The sequence below is a fragment of the Girardinichthys multiradiatus genome, chromosome 10, assembly GCF_021462225.1.
Source record: "Girardinichthys multiradiatus isolate DD_20200921_A chromosome 10, DD_fGirMul_XY1, whole genome shotgun sequence".
NCBI lineage: Eukaryota > Metazoa > Chordata > Actinopteri > Cyprinodontiformes > Goodeidae > Girardinichthys > Girardinichthys multiradiatus.
This window is the reverse complement of record NC_061803.1, coordinates 19,254,967-19,278,106: the sequence shown is the minus strand read 5'-3', so window position 1 is coordinate 19,278,106 and position 23,140 is coordinate 19,254,967. Positions and strand designations below refer to the sequence as shown.

General features: G+C 40.4%; 1 protein-coding gene across 2 annotated transcripts in view; it reads right to left on the bottom strand.

Annotated features, from left to right (window-relative positions):
- sema4gb (sema domain, immunoglobulin domain (Ig), transmembrane domain (TM) and short cytoplasmic domain, (semaphorin) 4Gb) overlaps positions 1-23,140 on the bottom strand; it is a 56,795-nt gene that overhangs the window by 25,322 nt on the left and 8,333 nt on the right. For both annotated transcript variants that reach the window (XM_047377985.1, XM_047377986.1), the window contains exons 2-3: positions 21,739-22,016; positions 115-263 (exon numbers count right to left, since the gene is read on the bottom strand). In XM_047377985.1, the coding sequence (XP_047233941.1) occupies positions 115-263; positions 21,739-21,883 (294 nt within the window). In that variant the 5' untranslated portion in view covers positions 21,884-22,016. The remainder of the gene's footprint in view (positions 1-114; positions 264-21,738; positions 22,017-23,140) is intronic.

Sequence of the window (23,140 nt, the reverse complement as noted above, 5' to 3'; positions counted from 1 at the left end):
TTAGTTTCTTCTCTTTCAGTCCTTTTCTCTCTTCTCTCATTAAATTAGTTTTGCTGTTTTTTTTCTAACAAAGAAAAGAAGAGGTCCTTATTTTGGCTTGCATTACACACTTACAGTGAGGTTTGCAGATGTGGAGATGTTGGAGGTGTTCAGCGCATATAACGCTCCTCTGCCTCCCACATACAGACGCCCAGCCTCCTCCTCCAGCAGCAGGGTGCTGTAGTTCTGGGATGAGCCCATGAAACCATTGCAGCCCAGCATTCCTGTACATATAACATACAAGGTGTGACAAGAAATACTTGCACCTCCCTAAGTCTAAAATAAATAAGCAGGTCAGCACATCATTGTTTAGTTCAGTTAGCAAGGAGCGACCATATGGGATAAAACCATGTTATTTTAATAAAACATTTATGTATTTTCCACAAATATGAATATCACCAAAGCTTGTTTATTTGTAAACACTTGTGACCAAATAAGCAATAAATAAACCATAAGATGACTATATAAATGGGCCAATATTACCTAATTAAAATGAGAAATAAATCTAGTACATAATGTAAAGTCAATCTACAAACTACTACTTCAAGCTTTTTCATCAAATTAGAAGCATTTTTACCATGATTTTCAAGTGATGCAACTGCATGAAGGTTTAGTGAAACTGTAGCTTTATTATTATAGGTTATATTCAGCTATACTCCCCGAATATTTTAGTCTCGCATAGTTTCTTACAATACAAAAGAACTGGTGGCACATCACACCAAAATAAAAACAGTATATGCAGAGCTGAGTGGTGGAACTCTAACAGCATTCAGCTACCATCATGCTACATTCCCTTGTTCTGATTAAGTCAATATGATGGTGCATCTTCTGGATCTGTGCCAAAGAGACAAGCACCAGGAGCTACCCCAACTGCCCCCCCCAAAACACACACAACCCACCCTTGATAATTGAGCTCCTCACCATGTCTAAGGATGAGTCCAGCATCCCTAGAGATGAATCTCATTTCAGCCCCTTTTAAACAAAGTAGTATCTGACTTTTTGAACACATTTTACACGCAGAAGGCCTTTATCATGACCTTGAGCTGAGATCACATATTTTTTTAGACCACTAATGGGTGCTCCTTAGAGTGTCAAGCTACAATGATTATGAAGCTGTTATGACAAACATCCTTTATATCAATGATGCATGTGAGTGATCTTATTCGGCAAGTTTAGAGCTCAGTAAGCATGTGAAATATAGTCAAACATATCTTTTCCTACTTAGAGTACAGTAGTAGATATTGGCAGCCTTGAAGGATTACACTGCCTCCGGCCAATGTTCAATATTTTATGTTTAGGAACAAGCTCTTCTCAAAAAAATGTAAACAAGGGTTTTAAAGGAAATAGCCCAGTCAAATTTTTTTAATGATTATCTAATGTGACGTGTCAAACACAGGTCTTTGCGATCAGAACCTGATGACATCTGAATGCTAACTCACAAAAGTGTCAGAGAGAGATAGGCTGACAGAATATGAAAGACACTGTATCAAGAACTGAGACACATGGGATTTATCAAAACTGATCCTCTTGTTTAATTTTATTGTGTAATTCTTTGATTCACCATGATCTTTGTTTTTGTTCACTATCTAATCTTTAAAATTCCAACAAGCTTTGTTTGCTTGCCTTCATGCCCCTGTGGTAAAGACCAGAACCCAGATTGTGTTGCAAGAATACTTTTCATAATGTTGTCAAATTGGTAACAAAGTCCAAGTGAAGAACCCACCTAAACATTTGGAGGCTGGTGCCATAAGAGGGTAGCAGCAGGTGGAGCAAAGAGGACCAGCTTGGAGTTCCAATTCAAATTTTTCAATTTAATGGTCAATATTGTAATTCTGAGAGTAAATACAGTTTCATAATATATAAATCTCATTCATTTCTCTTTGTAACATATTCAGTTATGGCTGACCAACAATTAAAAGAGTTACCCATATGATGGATTTAGATAGATTTAAGACTATTAAGGAAATAATTATGGATGGGTACCTTTCATGTCATGGAGTGACATTTTTGGACTTTATGGTTTCTTTTGCTAGTCCTTAGATCTTAGGTTGTTGTGCTACCTCCAGTTCTCGGTTTCCTTTAGTTCATGTTTATTCTTGATTCTGTTTTATCTTGGTCTGTAGTTTTCATTTAGGTCTGTTTCACTGTTTTGTTAATCAGTCCCTTTCCTCATGTCTTAGTCTTATTAGGTTCACCTGCTCCCTCTGTCTCCCTGCGTCCATGTCACACCTGTTCCCTGTTTCTTTGATTACCTGCCTTTTGTTCCCCTCTCTGTGCTCTGTGTATATTAGTTGTTCTGTTTGCTTAGTTCCTCGCTGGTTGGTTCTTTTACTACCCCGTTCCCTACCATGTCTATGCTTTGTCTATGCTTCGTTTGGAGACTATGCTACGTTTTTGCTACGTTTTTGCCTTAAGTGACCTGCAGAGTTCATGTAAGTTTTGGACTGTACTTATGATTCATCCCTGCAGTGTTTTTGTTACGTTTTGGATATTTTTTGAATAAACAAGGAAGTACTGAGATGCGGCTACCGAGCTCTTGTCTGCGCTTTGGTCCGACCCACAGTCCTCCTCCGACATTACGAACCAGCCAACAGATGGACCAAGCAGACAATGAGAGGATTACTTTGTTTGAGTACTTCTGACGTGCCGCGGAGAAGAGCGCACGTCAGGCTGCAGAGGAGAGAGAGCAGCGGTCACCGTTTTGGGGCACAAGACTGGCTAGGCCTCTTCCGGGTACCGGTCCGCTGCGCCACAGACCCTCTCCTCATCCCTGGAGTAAGTTACTGGCTCCAGTCTGCTTTTCCTCCTCGTTTTCGGAGCCAGAGTTGCCTGCAGTCCACTCTCCCAGTTTGGAGCCTGCCACACCTCGTCGGAGATGTCGCTGGCGCCGCAAGCAGTCCACAGCTTCAGTAGCAGCAACGCCTGAGCTCGTCACGTCCACAGCTGCAGCAACAACAGCGCCTGAGCTCGTCACGGCCGCAGCAGCAGCGCCTGAGCTCGTCACGTCCACAGCTTCAGTAGCAGCAGCACCTGAGCTTGTCATGCCCTCTGCTGGTCTCCGGTCGTCAGTACGACCTCCTGCTCCGCCATGGGTTCAGGCCGGGTTGCAGGAGATCAAAAAGGAACTTATGAAGTCACGTTGCCTAGAGTGTATTCCTCACTTGACTATCAATCCTCAGGATCTGGTTGACGTGCACACTATCTTACTAGATGAGTTTCTTGCAGAGGGATGGCTAGACGCTCCAGCTCCACCCTCCACTGGAGGTCCCTTCGATCCTCTTCTCGTGGCCGTTAAGGCAGCCATGCCTCTGGACTCACAGCATGCAGCTAAGCCTACAGAGCCTCAGCCGGCCGCCGCCGGATCTACAGAGCCTCAGCCGGCCGCCGCCGGATCTACAGAGCCTCAGCCGGCCGCCGCCGGGTCTACAGAGCCTCAGCCGGCCGCCGCCGGGTCTACAGAGCCTCAGCCGGCCGCCGCCGGGTCTACAGAGCCTCAGCCGGCCGCCGCCGGGTCTACAGAGCCTCAGCCGGCCGCCGCCGGGTCTACAGAGCCTCGTCATGACACGGAGGAGCCCGTGTGCGGGCTGCCTCCATTCCCACACCATGCTTCGGTGGAGCCCATGGATGGGCTGTCTCCAAGACCTGGTCCTGAGCACCTGCTCAGTTTCCTCTGGGGGGTGTTACTGGAAATATGGACTGACTTTTTGACTTTGCCTGACTCTTTGCCTGACTCTTTGCCTGACTCTTTGCCTGACTCTTTGCCTGACTCTTTGCCTGACTCTTTGCCTGACTCTTTGCCTGACTCTTTGCCTGCATCCTCGCCTCAGACCTCCGAGGCGCCTCCATCCTCGCCTCAGACCTCCGAGGCGCCTGCATCCTCGCCACAGACCTCCGAGGCGCCTGCATCCTCGCCGGCTGCTTCGTCGCAGGCGGCCTCCGGATCATCAGCCACTTCGCCGGCTGCTTCGTCGCAGGCGGCCTCCGGATCATCAGCCACTTCGCCAGCTGCTTCGTCGCAGGCGGCCTCCGGATCATCAGCCACTTCGCCGGCTGCTTCGTCGCAGGCGGCCTCCGGATCATCAACCACTTCGCTGGCTGCTTCGTCGCAGGTGGCCTCCGGATCATCAACCACTTCGCTGGCTGCTTCGTCGCAGGTGGCCTCCGGATCATCAACCACTTCGCTGGCTACGTCATCGCGGGCCCCCTGATCATCGGCCTCCTGGATTTTGTTAGGCTCCCCTGGAGATTATGGACTTTGGTTTTGTTGTTTTGTTTATTGGGAGTTATTTTTGTTTTGGACTCTGTCCCTCCTCCCAAGGCCCCCCTCCGCCCGCCCTGTTTCGGTGGTTTGTGTTTTGGACTCTTGCCCTCCTTCCGGGGCCCCCTCCGCCCGCCCTGGTCGGGTTGTTTTGAACTATTGTTTTGGTCTTCAAGTGGTCGTCTGGAATCCGACCTTGAAGGGGGGGTAATGTCATGGAGTGACATTTTTGGATTTATGGTTTATTTTGCTAGTCCTTAGATCTTAGGTTGTTGTGCTACCTCCAGTTCTCAGTTTCCTTTAGTTCATGTTTATTCTTGATTTTGTTTTATCTTGGTCTGTAGTTTTCGTTTAGGTCTGTTTCACTGTTTTGTTAATCAGTCCCTTTCCTCATGTCTTAGTCTTATTAGGTTCACCTGCTCCCTCTGTCTCCCTGCGTCCATGTCACACCTGTTCCCTGTTTCTTTGATTACCTGCCTTTTGTTCCCCTCTCTGTGCTCTGTGTATATTAGTTGTTCTGTTTGCTTAGTTCCTCGCTGGTTGGTTCTTTTACTACCCCGTTCCCTACCATGTCTATGCTTTGTCTATGCTTCGTTTGGAGACTATGCTACGTTTTTGCTACGTTTTTGCCTTAAGTGACCTGCAGAGTTCATGTAAGTTTTGGACTGTACTTATGATTCATCCCTGCAGTGTTTTTGTTACGTTTTGGATATTTTTTGAATAAACAAGGAAGTACTAAGATGCGGCTACCGAGCTCTTGTCTGCGCTTTGGTCCGACCCACAGTCCTCCTCCGACATTTCACATCTGAACCGATATTGAACCTGGGAATTGATATTGGTACTCAATGGTACCAGTTTTCGTTACTTTTGTATGTGTCTATGTGGTAATAAATGCTAGTTTGTTTTATAATAATATCTCACAAATGTTTAATTTAACATATTTATTTCTCAATATATAACCTTGAATATATCAAAACAACATCCAGCTGTTTGTATTGTAATATCTCAGTTGTCTCAAATATTTCTTGAACATGAAAACTCTTAACTGACTATGCAGTGTTTTTTCGGAATAATGCACAAATTAAAACCTGCAGACGACGAGATGCTAACGGATGCAGACGTACTAACGGTGCCAAATGCAGGAGTTGTAGCCGTAGATCTGAGGCTGTCTAAAATTGTGCACTCCTTAGCCTTGAGAAAAATCTTGTGATTAACTAGGTGTTCTTCACTGGCCTTGCACTTCGCATCACAAATATTACAGCAAGCATAATTTGCATCGCATTCGGAAAAGTGGAGCCATATTTTTGAGCACTTTCATCGGCCATCCTTTGTTGACTTTACCAGCGGCTACTGACGCCATTACCCTCTTGTGCGTGCAATGCTGTGTTCATGTCCAGCATAAAAAATCGCCCACTCTTCCACTCCCTTAGTGTCACAATGATACGTTTAGGTACCGAAACATGGTACCACTTGATTTTACGTGAATCGGTAGGCCTACTCTGTAGTACCGACGGAAATCGGTCGGTACCTATAAAAGTACTGAATTAGGTACCCGTTCCGAGAAATAATAGATTTCAACAATGAGATTGATAATCATTTTTATACATAAACATAGTTAAATAGCCTTATCAGCACCTATATTTCACTGTCCACTTTTTATGAGGCTTATCATTTCTCTACAAAGTCATATCATTCTTTCAGTTGTTGGGGCCATCCATTTTGGTTGCACATTTTGACGCACGCAGCTCAACAGACGTCGCAGCTCTGACGTCACTGGGAGTATAAACCGGCTGAGATGCAGAGTTTCGATGCCATTTCCCGCCTGTTGCAGGACAGCGCATAGGAGGCGCATTTCTGGTGAGACAAGAGCTTGCAGGCGAACCTTTGCTCCACAAGGCCATTCCCACAAGAGCTTGAAAGCTGGAAATCTGTCTGATACGAGAAGATCAGAGGATTTATTTGCCGATCGAAGACTGCGCCACAACCGGCACAGGTGAAAACCTACAGAGGTTCTATGTCCAAGGATAAGAGTTTCCTCCTTGTGTATGCAGTCGACTAAAGGTTCTTCATATTTTCCCTTCCTGGACGGATGAGAAGTTACCGTTTTTTTTTCCTTAATTCGATCACGGACGCGTGATCCCCCCCTCTCCTCCTTTTCTTCAGACCTGATCCATCCTCAACCGGAGGAGAGCAGAAATCAACTTCAAAATAATTTCGTTCTTTTCATAGTAAACCAGATAGGTGCATTTAGAGGTCTGGGCAGGATGAGGCAGTTAAGGTGATGTAGAATCACCAGTTGTTAATCTACAGAGGTATTAACTTGTTGCATGCAATACTGATTGAATTATGTTATGCTGAGCTGTATTTTTATTTGCTGCGCAAGCGCTGCTGAATTGTGCGTGGTTAATGTTTTGTCCGGCTGATCCCAAATCAGCCAGGAGTTAGAAGTTGGACTTTTAAAAGTTTTTCATTCAAGGCAACTGCGGTCTGGGCCTCGCCGAACCACTCTTTGTTCCAGCTTTATTGCTGGAGATTTTCCACTGGGTTCCCTCCTCAAGGGTTTTATGACCCTTTGTCAAGATTTCGGGCGATAAAACGGTGGGGCCACGCCCCTTTAGCCACAACCAGCTGATCGCTGCGATTAACCCAAATTACACATTGTGTCCATAAACTGCTGGTTTGATCTTCATAGACACTAAATGCTTATATATTTGTCTTTTATTATTATTGTTAGGCAGTCATTGTTATTCCCTTTGTGTAGAACGGTGCTTGTTAGTTAGGTGAAGGTTTTTGGACCAGAATAATGGTATATCAGGATTATTTGGCTTCAATAAATCTTCATATATATAATTAAGCGAAGCGTTTGTGTTTATTTCATGCAAGAGTGATTTATCTGTCAAAACAAGGTCGAAGTTCCCACACCTTCGGTGAAGTGGTTGAATAAACAGTGACAGTTTGTGATTTTGGTTAATAATTTGTAATTATTAAAGAGCTTTGAGCCCATAATCACAACACCACAGGATATCTTTGATTTCTATTCGTAAGTGATGATTTTTGGTTAAGAAATTAATATTCTTCAAATTATTATTTTAAATTATGATTCTTGATCAATATTAATTAATCAATAATCATAATCCTTACACAGTCATGGTCCATATCTCAGTGTCTGAACGCAGATGGACTGATGACCTAAATGTTTAGTTTTTTTGGCTCTTCCATCACACCAGAGCAGTGCCCACATTATTAGCCCTCAATCTGTTCTGGCTTGAAGATGCCAACATAACAACATCATCTAAAACCAAGGATGAGACCCTGAAGATTCCCAAACAAGATACCTTCCTCTCCGCGCCTCCACGTTAAAATCCTGTCCAGCAACACCACAAAAAGAATTGTACACAATGAAGCAGCACTGGTGAGCTCAATTTGAGTGTGGAGATACAGGGGTTTGACAATGAAACTGAAACACCTGGTTTTATACCACAATAATTTATTAGTATGGTGTAGGGCCTCCTTTTGCGGCCAATACAGCGTCAATTCGTCTTGGGAATGACATATACAAGTCCTGCACAGTGGTCAGAGGGATTTTAAGCCATTCTTCTTGCAGGGTAGTGGCCTGGTCACTACGTGATACTGGTGGAGGAAAACGTTTCCTGACTTGCTCCTCCAAAACTCCCCAAAGTGGCTCAATAATATTTAGATCTGGTGACTGTGCAGGCCATGGGAGATGTTCAACTTCACTTTCATGTTCATCAAACCAATCTTTCACCAGTCTTGCTGTGTGTATTGGTGCATTGTCATCCTGATACACGGCACCGCCTTCAGGATACAATGTTTGAACCATTGGATGCACATGGTCCTCAAGAATGGTTCGGTAGTCCTTGGCAGTGATGCACCCATCTAGCACAAGTATTGGGCCAAGGGAATGCCATGATATGGCAGCCCAAACCATCACTGATCCACCCCCATGCTTCACTTTGGGCATGCAACAGTCTGGGTGGTACGCTTCTTTGGGGCTTCTCCACACCGTAACTCTCTCGGATGTGGGGACAACAGTAAAGGTGGACTCATCAGAGAACAATACATGTTTCACATTGTCCACAGCCCAAGATTTGCGTTCCTTGCACCATTGAAACCGACGTTTGGCATTGGCATGAGTGACCAAAGGTTTGGCAATAGCAGCCCGGCCGTGTATATTGACCCTGTGGAGCTCCTGACGGACAGTTCTGGTGGAAACAGGAGAGTTGAGGTGCACATTTAATTCTGCCATGATTTGGACAGCCGTGGATTTATGTTTTTTGGATACAATCCAGGTTAGCACCCGAACATCCCTTTCAGACAGCTTCCTCTTGCATCCACAGTTAATCCTGTTGGATGTGGTTCGTCCTTCTTGGTGGTATGCTGATATTACCCTGGATACCGTGTCTCTTGATACATCACAAAGACTTGCTGTCTTGGTCACAGATGCGCCAGCAAGATGTGCACCAACAATTTGTCCTCTTTTGAACTCTGGTATGTCACCCATAATGTTGTGTGCATTTCAATATTTGGAGCAAAACTGTGCTCTTACCCTGCTAATTGAACCTTCACACTCTGCTCTTACTGGTGCAATGTGCAATCAATGAAGACTGGCTACCAGGCTGGTCCAATTTAGCCATGAAACCTCACACACTAAAATGACAGGTGTTTCAGTTTCATTGTCCAACCCCTGTAGTTTTTGCATGCATTTACAAGGACTGGACAGACTTTAAGAACAACCCAGGGACACCATACTCCCACAGGAACCTACAACAAAGTACCTTGAGGGAAACAGCTGTGAAGTCTTTTCCAGATTCACAAAACAAATATGGACCTGGCAATCAATTCCCATAACCCCCTCAGCAACACCGCAAGTGTACAGATCTGGTCCACTTTTCCACAGCCAGAACAAAAACCCCGCTGCTTCTCAAAAGCCTAAAGTATCTGTACATCTACTTCTTTCTATCTCATGGCACATTTGAATATTTATCAATCAAATTGTGTGGGTTTTGGCCTCTATACCTCAATGCAAGTATTCCTGTTGGCTTAACATTGCAAATGAACATGCTTGGTGAGATGGCGGTTAGTGGGGTGTTGATTGCTGGGAGAGGACACACAGTGTGGGGATGGGTGTAGGGAAAACAACATTTCAGGGCATTCAGCAGGAATCATGCCCTAATACTGCCAAATCACATCAGCTGTGCTGCCAAGCCATCATGACTTCTGTGCTTGAGGATGTGTGTGTGTGAATGAGGGTTATGTGTACAATTCAAATAGTAAGTAGGGCAAATAAGGGTTACTGAACAGCCATTGAGCATTCTGTCTTACTGAAGCTATGCTGCTGGATGCTTTTTTCAGACAAACCGATTTTTCATCCGTGGCAAAATAATTGGCTTGGTGCACAAAGCTAAATATTTGAAGACACCCCATTGCCGTACCCCAGAAATGGGGGCAGGTTGCGACTACCGCTGCGAGACAGAGAAAAGGAGGACATTGTTTTTTCTCCTGTGGGTACAGAAGATCTCCCTTTGTGCAGAAATAGGTTTATAGAACTTAGATTTGCTCTCAACGTTAGCAATTAATGTCTGACTAAGTAAATCTGACATTCAGGAGAATAAATCTCAACATGCAGGAAGAACAGTAGTCATTAGAGAACAAGAGAATAAGCGAAGGTATCAACTGTGTTACGCTGAGGGATTAGAGTCTGCAGAGTGTAGCTAGGCATCTTAATCTCCACAGGTCCTCTCTATCATCTTTTGCTCTTATCTTTCTTTTAAGAACTGGCGGTAATGTGTCCAGGCTATATAAGCCATTTGATTTATTCTTGTCAAAATTATTTTTTCTGATTTTTGCTTTGCTTCAAAGAGGGGTAATCAATGTACAGCACCAGGATATCCTTCTTCTAACCGGAGAGAAAACAGTGTAACCACAGTGAAAGCTGGAGTGTTCCTTATTTGTCTTAGTTTATATATTTCAGCTACTGAATTACATCAGGGTCAGTGTTAACTCAATGCTACATTCAGGGGAGGACCCACATGGAAAGAAATGATGGTTTGTGGAAAGGATTGAGAGCAAATTAAGCCAAGTGAAAAACAGCTAGAGTGGTTGTTCAGGTGAAGGTCTTCTGAGATTCTTCTCCTCTGCAACGTGACATTTGAAATCCTGTACTTTGCAAACAGACAAAAAAAAAACTTAAACCCTTTTCAAATTAAAAGCATGATGATGATAGACTAAAACAAAGAGGTGCATAGCTGTGAAGTTATGTAAAAAGAATACATCTTTTTGAATTTTTGTTGAAAATAAAATTCTGAATTTGTGGAGCTCATTTGTATTCAGCCTCTCTGAGTCAATACTTGATAGAGCTTTAATTCACTGTAATTAGAGCTGCAAGTCATGTTGACCATTCTTCAGGTCAGGCACGCTCAAATTAACAGAGTGAATCTGTGACAGTCAGCTTTGAAATATTTTTAAATAGATTAAGGTCTGGACTTTGACTGGGCCATTCCAAGAAATAAATATGCTTTGTTCTATATTATTCTATTGTAGCACTGGCTGTGCATTCAGGGTCATTGTCCTGCTGGAAGGGGAACAACGTTTGGAGCCTCTAACAAGTTTTTTTTTGCCTGTTTTTGGCTTCATCCAGTTTCCCTTCAACTCTTTACAGCTTTCCTGTCCCTGCTGAAGAAAATTATACACACAGCATGATGCTGCCACCAACATGTTTTCATAGTAGGTATAGCTTTTGTTAAAGTAAAGTAAGTAAAGGCAGTTGAGGCAGTTCAAATATACAACTTACTTTTTAGAATTTTATTTGGAAACAAATTGGAAAACCATGTTTCATTATGCTTCCATTTCACAATTATGGCCTACTTTGTGTTGGTCAATGACATAAAATCCCAATAAAACACAGTGACGTTTGTTGTTTTACCTTGATAAATTGTGAAAAAGTTCAAGGGTTGCGAATACTTTGAAAGGCGTCATATCCGGATGGAATTTTTCCTACATAATTTACCTGTCAAACGCTTAACCAAGGCAAATCTATATAAGGTCAACCAAACAAACTAATTAAAACCAGTGACTTAATTCGTGGATCTCAGCTGGACTAACACCCCTGTGGCTCTGACTGGAAATAGATGTGATGGTGATGGAGGATGTCAAGCTAGTTTGACCTGGGATGAAACTCGATGAAAACAATTTGGGTTTTCCACAGAATCACATGGTGGAAGTTTTCTGGATCATGCTGACAGTCAGCTTGTCTAACTGTCACATGGACAAAGGCGACAACAGTAGCTCAGGAAGTCCAGACCCTGAGTCAGACTGCCCCTTCGTTGGCCAAACCCACAATCTTTTCATCTTAGATTGGTTATTGACACACAACCACAGGAGCATCCTCACTAGTCAATAAATTGGTTATTAGGACTCTGTCATGCTTAGATAAAAGCGTGAGGAATGAGGCTTCAAATGTAGTTCTGTTTGAATTTCAAAAACTATCTTGGTATTTGTAATGTCAAACAATCAACAAAGATTTGAGTTTTAAGTGAAGAAAACTTTGGAAAACCTTATGCCCTAACAGCTGGTCCTACCTCCTTTGGCTGAAGTAACTTCAGTGAGAGGCTTCATCTACCAGTCTCTGACATCCTTCTGAGGAAAGTTTTCTGCACTCCTCACTTTCAGCCTTTAGATGGTTGAATGGTTTCTTGTATGTACAGCCCTTATAAAATCTTTCCCCAGCATCTTTTTTTATAGACAGTCTTACATTTTATTACATTTACATCCTATGATGGGTCCTAGTGAAGCAAAGTCTCCCCATATCCTGACACTTTCAGCTCTATGCTTTACAGTTGGTAAAAGATTCCTTTCCAGAAATACTATATTTGGTTCATGCCAATCATGTCCTTTTATTTTGTGTCTAAATAATACAAATTTAGACTCATCTGTCCAAAGTACATTATTCCAGAGGACATAATCTTTGTCTACATTCTTTAGGGTAACTTTTGTCTGTCCCTTATGTTTTTCTTAGAGATCAAAGGTTTGCTCTTTGCACACCTTCCATGAAAGTTAAACTTGTGCAATTTCTTACTAATAGAAAAGTCATGCACTTTTATATTAGCAGTATCAGTAGTCTTTAGGGTACTTAGAGAATTGGCATATATGGTCTGCTAAGGGATGAACTTGCTTGGACATTCTTTGTAATTCTTTGGGCGATGGTGGCTCAAGTGGTAGGGGTTTGTCTTGTGATTGGTGGATTGCTGGTTCGAACCCTCGCCCTGTCGGTCTCAGTCATTGCGTCCTTGGGCAAGACACTTCACCCATCTTGCCTGCTGATGGGGGTTAGAGGGCCCGGTGGCGCCGATTGTATGGTAGCCCTGTTTCTGTCAATCTGCCCCAGGGCAGCTGTATTCATCGTTTTCAGAAATGTTTTTAATTACATTTTTCCTCTGTTTTATTGTTTATAGTTAAAATTAAGATTAGAATTTCTCAGCATTATTAAAATTTATATTAAATAACCATACTATATGTTCAAATATGTTAGAAAAACACAAGTACAGCCTATATTATCTGTTTAAACAGTTCAGTTCCAGTAAGTGAACTGACCCGAATTGCTCACCTCTTAAGAATGACTATCTAACTTTTCCATATAATTTCTAAAACATTTACGCCAGACTTCAGGGAACTAAGAGCAGCTCTTCCAACAAGCTCAAAGGTCAGGAAATGCCAGAAGGGAATTCATCTGAAGGGTGTGTAGTGACTCTCTGTGACTGGATAAGGTGACTAATGCAGCAAGGTGTCCTTTCCACTATACAAAAGTATGCATTCACTGCAGATATACACAAGAGGAGACTTTGGAAGTGCAAGTAAATGTATGTTTACCATCCTCATTACAACACTGCATGTTTCCACCTCAGATCATTTTCACATGCGAGAGTTGTGCAACCCAAGGCAATGTAAAGAGCACGTGACTCATGTGTCATCCATGAGTGTGCAAAAGCCTTGGTTTCTGTCTTGTAAAAAAAGTGGTAGAATGAAATAACAAGCACAGCACTGAGGCAAGGGATTACACTGATACAAAGTGGCGCTGGCCTCAAGGCAGCAGACGCACAGCGTCCTTGGTCTCAGATCTTGGCACACCCGTGTGTTGTTTTATGCCCCCTAATCTTCAATGACAGGACACTCAGATGTGTAAACGGACAAAAGTAATTTGCGTTTTTCTGAACCTCAGTCTGTGTCCAATTAATGGCCCACAATTACGGCTTTGTTTTAAGGCACTTCTCTGCTAGAAGTAAGCATTTAAAGAGTGATTTTTCTACCTGATTCAAGGTATTAAGCTTCATCTCAGTGATAAGAAAACAAACTCTCAAACAGGTGGAGCTACAGAATAAGAGACATGACACAGCATAATCTTATACTGTATATGACATTGTTAGAAATTCCAGGAATGTTTTTCTTTTAAAGCTGTCCTTAAAATTAAAGAGAAAAAAGATTTTTATTTTCATGAGATTGTGTGGAGTCCCTACGTGAATAGTTGGTGCCTTGACATGCTCCTCTGCATTTCATGGCCAAACAATAGGAACCTTGCTGACAGCTCTAGCTGACATGGAGGTGCATTTCAATGAATTTAAATATCATAGTTAAAAGTATTTAAGTAATTCGGTTCAAAAAGTTAAACCCATATATTATATAGAGTCATTACACACAATGTTATATATATTAAGTGTTTATTTCTATTGATTTTGATGAGTATGTCTTACACCTAATGAAACCTAACACTTTGTTTCTAGTAGTGATCAGCCTGTGGTTCTGCAAAGGTGTTTATGAAGCCCTAATTGCTTTACTATCCACCTTTAGGTCATCTGCATTGCACTCTGTGAGTAGACAGGTTCTTAAGGAATGACCTAAACACTGATCAAGTGCCAAAGTGATTGAAACCAAGTGACATTTTCATGTCACATAAAAAGGCACCTAAAGAATATGCTTAAATATGACTTTTTCTTTGTACTAAAGTATTATCATGAAATATGAAGATAAGTAGTAAGATTAGTGTAACATGTAATTTCATTTATAATTAATTTTTTTTTAAATCGTTTACTAAATAATTATCTATTATAGCCTATTCCTATTTAGTTAGGTTCTTATTTAGGCCAGTGGAAACTAACTGTAGCGAAACAAGGCACCAAAGTAACTCTGAGCCACCTTCTGTTGGTAGAGTTTTTATATATATACTTATCTATATATATATATATCTATATATATATATATATATAGATATATATATATAGATATATATATCTATATATATTCTCGGTACTAGAGGCCTTCATTTTTTGACAGTAGGTAGACAGGAAAGAGGGGCAGAGACAGAGGGGGAGACATTCGGCAAAGGTCACCAAGTCCGGGACTTGAACCCAGGATGGCCACATCGAGGACCACACCCCCCACATATGGTCGCGCGCTTAACGCCTATACCACCAGCGCCACACCCACTTTTGGTAGACCTTTTGTACATTTTTGGTATTGTTTCATTTATTATGAGAATCAGTTCAATTAACCACCCTTCACATTTGTTGCCTATCTCCAGTGTTCATTGGGTAAGAGGTGGGATACACTCTGGACATGTTGTCAACCTGCACATGTATGGGGAGACTGTGCCCCCATGTAGTGTGGCTGAATTAAATAAAGCAATTCTGTAAAGAAGAGTGAGCCAAAATGTCTCCGCAGTTATGTTAAAAGACACATTGCCGGTTTTCGCAAATGATTGATGGCAGTTGTTGCTGCCAAGGGTGGCACAACCAGTTATTAGATTATTATTATTAGTGTCAGACCCAGATGTTAAACCTCTGGTCCCTGAAGCAAACGTTTAATAAATACAACAGACACACATCTACTTTGTGCTTTACCGCAAAATCAATGTGCAAAATTAACAGAGCACTGAGGTGTGCCAGAAGCCTTTCAGTTTCCTGGCTAGTTTCTATTACTGTTGTCTTCTCATATGTATGTGCTTGTGACTGGTGTTTTTTTTCTCTCCCACATACGTACTTCCTGATTCTTTCAACCCTCTCTTGAATACGACAGTTCTGTCAATGACTCAGAAGATCTGAGGAGTGCGTATTGGTGTTTTCAACACTGAGCCATAACAGGTGGTGAAGCTAGAATGTGAAAACACATTTGAAATCCTCCATGTGGGGTCCTGGATGATAGTAAATCCACTGTATATTTGAACATGTGCCACAGTCACTGTGACTGTGTGACTTCTTGTGTGACTCACTGCTTACAGGACCCACAGTGGTGAGCATGTGACACACACGCAACAACACACGTGCTCAGACATTTGGGAACAAAATGCTTTAAGGGAATACTGATTTGATTTCTTTGGACACTGTCAGAACTGTCAGTTATTCTCAACTATATCTACATTACATAAGCATCTCGTTATTTCTTAACCAAGCTCAAGAGTTGGTGGACATAACTTTGGTTTGTGTTATGTAAGTGAATATACACAACCGCCTCTGTATAATAATAACATGAGTCCTTTAAAGATGTTATCTGCAGAGAGGATTAATTTCAGCAAATGTAGAAGTTGAACTCATATTAAAATTGGAATTTTTGAAATTGCTCAAAGTTTCAAATCAAAAAGTATCTTAATGTTCATGTTAAGACGGACTAAGCTAAATTTGGTTTGCCTAACACAAAGTATATTGGGTTTGATCATGTTAAACTGCACAAACAGCTTAAAAAGCACAAATTAGGAAATAAATAATCTGAGAAGCAGACAAGATGTCCATGGTAATTCTGGAGGACCTGCATAGGTCCACAGTTCAGGTGTGAAGATCTGTCAACAAATTCTGTCTGTGTGTCGGTCCGTCACTCCTTCCCTCCCTCCCTCTCTCTCTCTCTCTCTCTCTATCTATCTATCTATCTATCTATCTATCTATCTATCTATCTATCTATCTATCTATCTATCTATCTATCTATCTATCTATCTATCTATCTATCTATCTATCTATCTATCTATCTATCTATCTATCTATCTATCTATCTATCTATCTATCTATCTATCTATCTATCTATCTATCTATCTATCTATCTATCTATCTATCTATCTATCTATCTATCTATCTATCTATCTATCTATCTATCTATCTATCTACCTATCTATCTAGAGCATGTTAATTAAGTGCAAATATCTAGGAAGGTTTGCTATACATCTTTTCAGTCAGGTTGACTACATTCTGATAATGTTAAATTATTCCAAAGTCTAGGGAATATTATTTGTTACAAATATAAATGCAAAACTGTGTCAGGTAGATATTGCTCTGTATCAAGTCATAGTTTAGCATCTAGTTAAAAATGAAACGAACACATGATCTTTATTTTTAGAGCTTCTGTCAGAGCTAAAGTCTTTTCCAGGACTCCTTCAGCCTGGTAGACTGTAGAATGAAATGAAAGACAGCCAAGTCTTTCATCTCAGACACCAAAAGTCAAACATAACCCAGATAGTTTTGGTGTCGCTTCAGGTCTTCCTATACGCTATCAGTGAATCTTCAGCAAGTTTCAGCTAAAATCACAAATCAGTGTTAGCAGCAAATCAAAGCATTAAATGTTTAAAACAAAAGGCCAAGCACACTTGACAAAAATGCTTACGGGAATAGAACATTATCATTGTTTCAATAGCAGTGTGCAGCTAACACTGCACTTCTGTGAAAATTAAACTGTTCATCATCAATGATCTGCTGCCACAACAATCATGTTGAAGTTATGAATACAATACCTGCCACCTCAATAATAATACCAGTGTTAACCACATGGGAATCTATTGCTATGAACTCTTCAGCCATCTCAGCATGCAAGAGCACATCAGTAAAGAAGGAAAGGATCCACATTTTACAATTACATTCCTTAAACTACACGAAAACTGCTAAGTTAAAAACACTAGAATTAGAAACCCTCAAATTCTGTGTATTTTTTCACAGATTTGGACATACTGATATTTAATATCAGGTTTCACAATACTGAAAATGTCAAGTAATATAAGCAATACAAGCTAAAGAAAAAAATATATCTGTAAAATGTTATAAAAATAATGCATCTTCTTTTAATGCAAAAAATTAGGACCCAACCCCCCACCCACCGTTTATTCCCATTTAGGTTGGTAAAACCACACAAAGTCATAACATCAGTTGTATATGTTTAGAGCACCGTTACCCATATTGAAGGAGGTTTGCTCTGTTCATATTTTAGATATTTAGTTTTTTTCACGCTCTTGACTGTTGAAGTAAAAGTAAATATCAAGATGAAATCAAAAGAGCTGTCTCCGGCCTTTAGAAGGAAAAGTGTAGCAGCTTATGAGAACCAAAAAAAGAGACAAAAAGGCTCTAGGGAACCATCATAATAAACTTAAGTGCATAAACATGATTTATAAGGCTGCAATGAACTGAAGAGTCATCAGTGAATATGTTCGTTTGAGTCTGCCATAAAAATAATATTTTTAAAATATTTAATTTGACTTTTAATACTGTTATCTGTAAAGAACTGTTTATTAAAGTATATTTTCTCATGTATGTGGGTTTGCTAATGCTTTAGTTTCTCTAAATTGTATTTACCATCATCTTCTAAGATTCTGCAATAGATATATCTAAGCTTCCACTGATACAGCATGTTCTTGTCCTCCCACTGATGCAGGCCACCAGTAAAGCACACAGTAAATTAACAAGTGCCCCCTCATACCAGCTCAGAATCATAATAAATGTCCTCCCACAGATTCTCCTATCCATATTGACACCCACATCTCACATATAGGAAAGAAAAGTTGTCTCCCTTCTTCCATCGTGTCATTTTTCTCAGAAGGAGTAGTGACAGTAGATGCATACAGTCACATTTTACAAAATGCATTTTCTAGTACCATCACACATAGAACACAGACACTCAGATGACATACTGTGACAATGAAGAAATACATCTTGACACTCATGCCCTGCCCGCTCTATTGTGTGCACTTCCCTAATGATTAAAAAGTGTGTCAAGGGCAAATTTTTACAAGTGCAGAGAGAAAAATAAGATTTGTGATGACTGACAGGCTCAGGCTTCGGAACAGAAAAGAGCTCACATAAAATAGAGCAAGTGTGAGCCATAATCCAAAGCAGGGACAGAAATGTGAAAGTCAAGGCATAATAGTTTGGTGGTGAGGGGGGGGTATTTTGTTTTATCTTTAATGCAGAAGCGAATGCTCTCAGTGAGACTTGAGGAGTCTAATCTGATTAATTTCTCCAAGTCAGTTGAATTTATTTCATGATTAAACAATTCCTTAAAACTTCAATGTTGTATAGAGGTGTGCAAAACAGCTTCACAACAATAACTGTAAAAGTTGAGCCAATTCCTTTGTATGGAATAATACCCATAAGTTTTGCCAGTGACACAAATGTGTTCTGGCAAACCATGTGGCTTCACTTGCTGTGGTGACAGTTCACATTGCTTTTAGATTATAAAACAGAATGATCAGATGCATAATAAGAGTCTAATCATCTGAAAAAGTTTGCTTCGCGACACAATCTAATTTCCCCTGTACTTTTGTCCTGGCAAAAGATCATCATCTACCTTCATATAATCTTACATTGCCTTGCAAAAATAGAACAGAACACAAAAATAAAACTAAGAAACTAAACACAAACACAAGATCTTAATGGCAATAATAATCAAACGACAACAAAATGCTGAAAATACAAACACAAAGGAAAACCAACACCTTTAGATTTGACCGAATCAAGAAATCACTTAAAAAAAATTAATCTAAAAAAGCAGCACATCATGCCCTAAAGGTTAACTGGGACTTCAGGGAACTGCACTAAGTGCCATTATTCACAAATAGAGAAAACCTGGAACAGTAGTGAACATGCCAATAAGAAAAAGACTGGACCAAAAGGGCATCCATGGGGAAGCTCCAGGGCCATAAGCACTGCTGACCAAAAATATAAGGGCCTACCAGAATTAAAACAATTCTGTAAAGAAGAGTGGGTCAAAATTGCTTTATAGAGAACTAAACGACTCATTGCAAGTTATTGCAAATACTTGGTTGCAGTTGTTATCAGCAATGGTACAACCAGGTATTAGGTGTAGGGGGGAATCATTTTTCATGACGGGCCAAGTTGGTTTGGACAATTTTTTCTCTTAATAAACTAAATCATTTGAGAAAAAAAAATAGATTTCCTGAGTTCATATATGTCTGATTTTTTTATGCATGGACATCTGGTCTGCTTCTCAGATTATGTATTTCCTAATTTGTGCTTTTTAAGCTGTTTGCGCAGAGTTTAACATGATCAAACCCAATATACTTTGTGTATATAATTTAGCTTAGTCCGTCTTAACATGAACATTAAGATACTTTGAAATTCTCACAATCATTATCTCACAGTCAGCATTACTTCTGACATGCATGTCTCCTCTAATAACATTTTATAGAACTAAAGAGGATGAAGGTGAAGAAGGTGTAGTAGCACTTAAGTTTTAGTGCACTGGAGCACCCACCTTTCAGCAGCTGCAATATTGGCCTCTACCACAGTAATAAGAAGAGGGAGGGAGTAAAGGGGAGGGTGAGGTGGTGGGACGTAAGAAGCGTTGAACTTAAGGTGCTGATGATCTTCATAAACACCAACTCATCAACCAAGATCCCCTTATTCAGCAGCATTTTCTGGACTGATTCTAATCAGGTCCATAGAGCTCAGGTCCTCTTTTATGGAAGCCTTCCGTCTATTGTTTCATTAGAAGTGTTTGCTGAGCCATGTGATCTAGGACAGGGCTTGAGAGAGGCGATTAATGACTCTGAGCATGAAGAAACCGTCTTCAGGGCCAACTTCGAAAACTTGGCCACTTCTTTAACAGGGAGGGGATAAGACAGTTGCAGCAGCAGCAACAAATAAGGACAGTCAGGTTGTTTTTTGTTTTTTTTTTGGTTTCTCTGTGCATTTGTGTTATGGTGCCACAATATCTCCTTGGTTTAATAATGTCAACAAGCTGTATAAAAAACTAGTCACTAACCAGATGTATTTGTTGGGAAAAAGTGAAGTCATGCAAAAATGTCAAAACTGGAAATGAGGCTTTTGTTTTTTGCCTAGTAAAAAATCACTTGGGTGAATAATTTGTGTCCATTTATGGGAACCATTCCTAAAACAGTAACTTGCTGCATTTAAAAAAAGAAAATGCCGTATGAAATATTTTTACTTTACAGTAACTGTAAACTAAATACAACATGATGGTTTTCAAAGTTTGAAACATTTGCACACTCAGAGCCCTGAAAAGGTACTCATACACTCCAATATATTTCATTGTGATTTTATGTGATGGACCAGCAAAAAGTGATTGTGAAGCGGAAGGAAGATTATACATTGCTTTTATAATATTCAGCCCCCCGTATGCCATTACTTTATTGAACCACCAATAGCATTATAAAGTCATTTGGAGTATATCAGCTTTGCTCATCATATTTGCCCAATGTTCTTTTAACATGGCTCAAGATTAGTTCAGAGATTAGTTTCGGGATTTACATCTGGACTTAGACTAGACCATTCTTTTACATGTATGTACATTATTGTGCTCCGGTATGGTAAAACCTCCACCGCAATCTAAATTATTTTGCTGCTTCTAATAGATGTTCCTTCCACACTTCCTCTATATTTAACTTCTTCCGTATTCCCATCAACTATGACTAGCTTGAATGTTTCTGCTAAAGTAAAACCTTCCCAAAGCATGATGCTGCCACCACCATGTTTTACCAAGTTTAGGGTCATGTGCCGTGTTAGTTTTCTTTTCTTTCGCACTTAACATCTTGCAAAAAGTTCAAATTTGGTCAGTTTAGGCGGAGATCCATATGTTAGTAGGTTCGCAGTTGAGTCATACTTTTTCAATTTTCAGATGACGGATTGAACAGTGCTTCGTAAGATGTTCAAACGTTTGGATGTTGCTTTAATATTGTTTTTCCAAACTTCCTCCCTGATCTGTCTGCTGTGTTCCTTGGTCCTCATAATGTGGTATGTTCACTAATGTTCTCTAACAAACCTCTGAGGCCTTCACAGAAAAGCTGCCTTTACAGAGAGAATAATTTTCACAGAGATGAACTCCTTTTACTTACTTCTGAGGGGAATTGGTTGCATTGGATTTCATTTAGTGTTTCCAAATAAAGGGCGCTGAGTGCAATTTATTTGTAAAAATGTTGAAAAACATGTGTAGTTATCCTTCAACTTCAAACTTATGCACTGCTTTGTGTTGGTCTATCACATAAAATCTCAAGAAAAAACATGAAAGTTTGTAGCTGCAATGTGTTCCAGATGTCTGAGTATTTTTACAAGGCACTATATATACTGAATTCAACTCCATATGTCTCTCAAAACATGTATGTTAAGCATCAAAACTAAGACAGAAAAACTATATTTGACACCTACCTTTGTAGAAGACAGTTGTTCTGGGAGTGACATCCAGGTCCAGTGATGGGCTGAAGGGAAATGCCCAAAGCTGAGACAGCCCGTTGAGGAGCATCAGGATCAGCAGCAAGATCAAGAGGGGCTGAATTGATTTCTGGGCCCCCATGTTTACCAAACTGACCCAGGTCCAATGTGGAGCTCAATTTGTTGGATACAAATGCAAGAGTCTGTGAAGTGTGTGTTTCTTCATTCCAGCCACAAACACACACTCCACTCCGATTGTCCTCCAGTCAGTCCGTCTGTGCAGGGATAGAAAAGATAAAAGAGTATATTTAAAGTGTGAATTCATCTAGCATTCTTAACTGGTTTTATTGAGGTGGAACTTGAACATTAGGACATTGCTGACCAAAGAGCAACTGTATGAGGGTAATTACTGAGATGTATTCAGTAATAAAACTTTAACATGCAGTTCATTTATTTAAGCATGATCAGTTACTTAAAATACAGCACGCACAAAGCCTCATGTAATTTTCAAATACATTAAAATACATATAATAGGTGAAACGACTAAAGGAGCTACATCCATTAACATTTACTTTTCCTTCCCATAGAAAGTACTCCTGGATCAGTGCTTCTTTGTTCTCTTTGTGTCTCTGCTCTGTTCTCTCAAACCCCCAGTCGGTCGTGGCAGATGGCCGCTCACACTGAGTCTGGTTCTGCTGGAGGTTTCTTCCTGTTAAAAGGGAGTTTTTCCTGTCCGCTGTCACTACATGCATGCTCAGTATGAGGGTTTGCTGCAAAGTCAACGCCAGTGACTGTCCACTGTCTCTACATCCTCATCCGGGAGGAGTGAATGCTGCAAGTCACTGACTGGATGCAATCTGCTGGGTTTCCTTAGACAGAAAAACTTTTTATCCAATTTGAATAAATAACTGAATCTGACTGCACTGTTCAATGGTTATGATTAATTGGATTGTATGTACCTGACTTTTGTGAAGTGCCTTGAGACGACATGTGTTCTGAATTGGCGCTATATAAATAAACTGAATTGAATTACTTTTTTGTGGAATTTCAAAATATTGTAGTGCATTTAACAGTATAGATGTAAGCCTAAGATTATTCACACGTCTGTAAAATTTGCATTAAGAAACTGAGAAATAACTTTATTTGAAAATGTTGCTTTGTTTTATTATGTTTTGGAGGAGCATGTCTCATTTTCTACCAGAAACAAACTTCTTAATTCTTACTTGAGTAAAAGTTAATTTTAATTTAAATTGGCAAATTGAATGAATAATTGTGGACGTTACTTTATACAATATATAACCAACAATTTTAAACCATCTTTCATTTCTTAATATTTTCCCCAAGTAGCACCTGTGATCTTTAAAATTTTTCATGGCTTTCAGAAGGTCTTTCCAAGTTT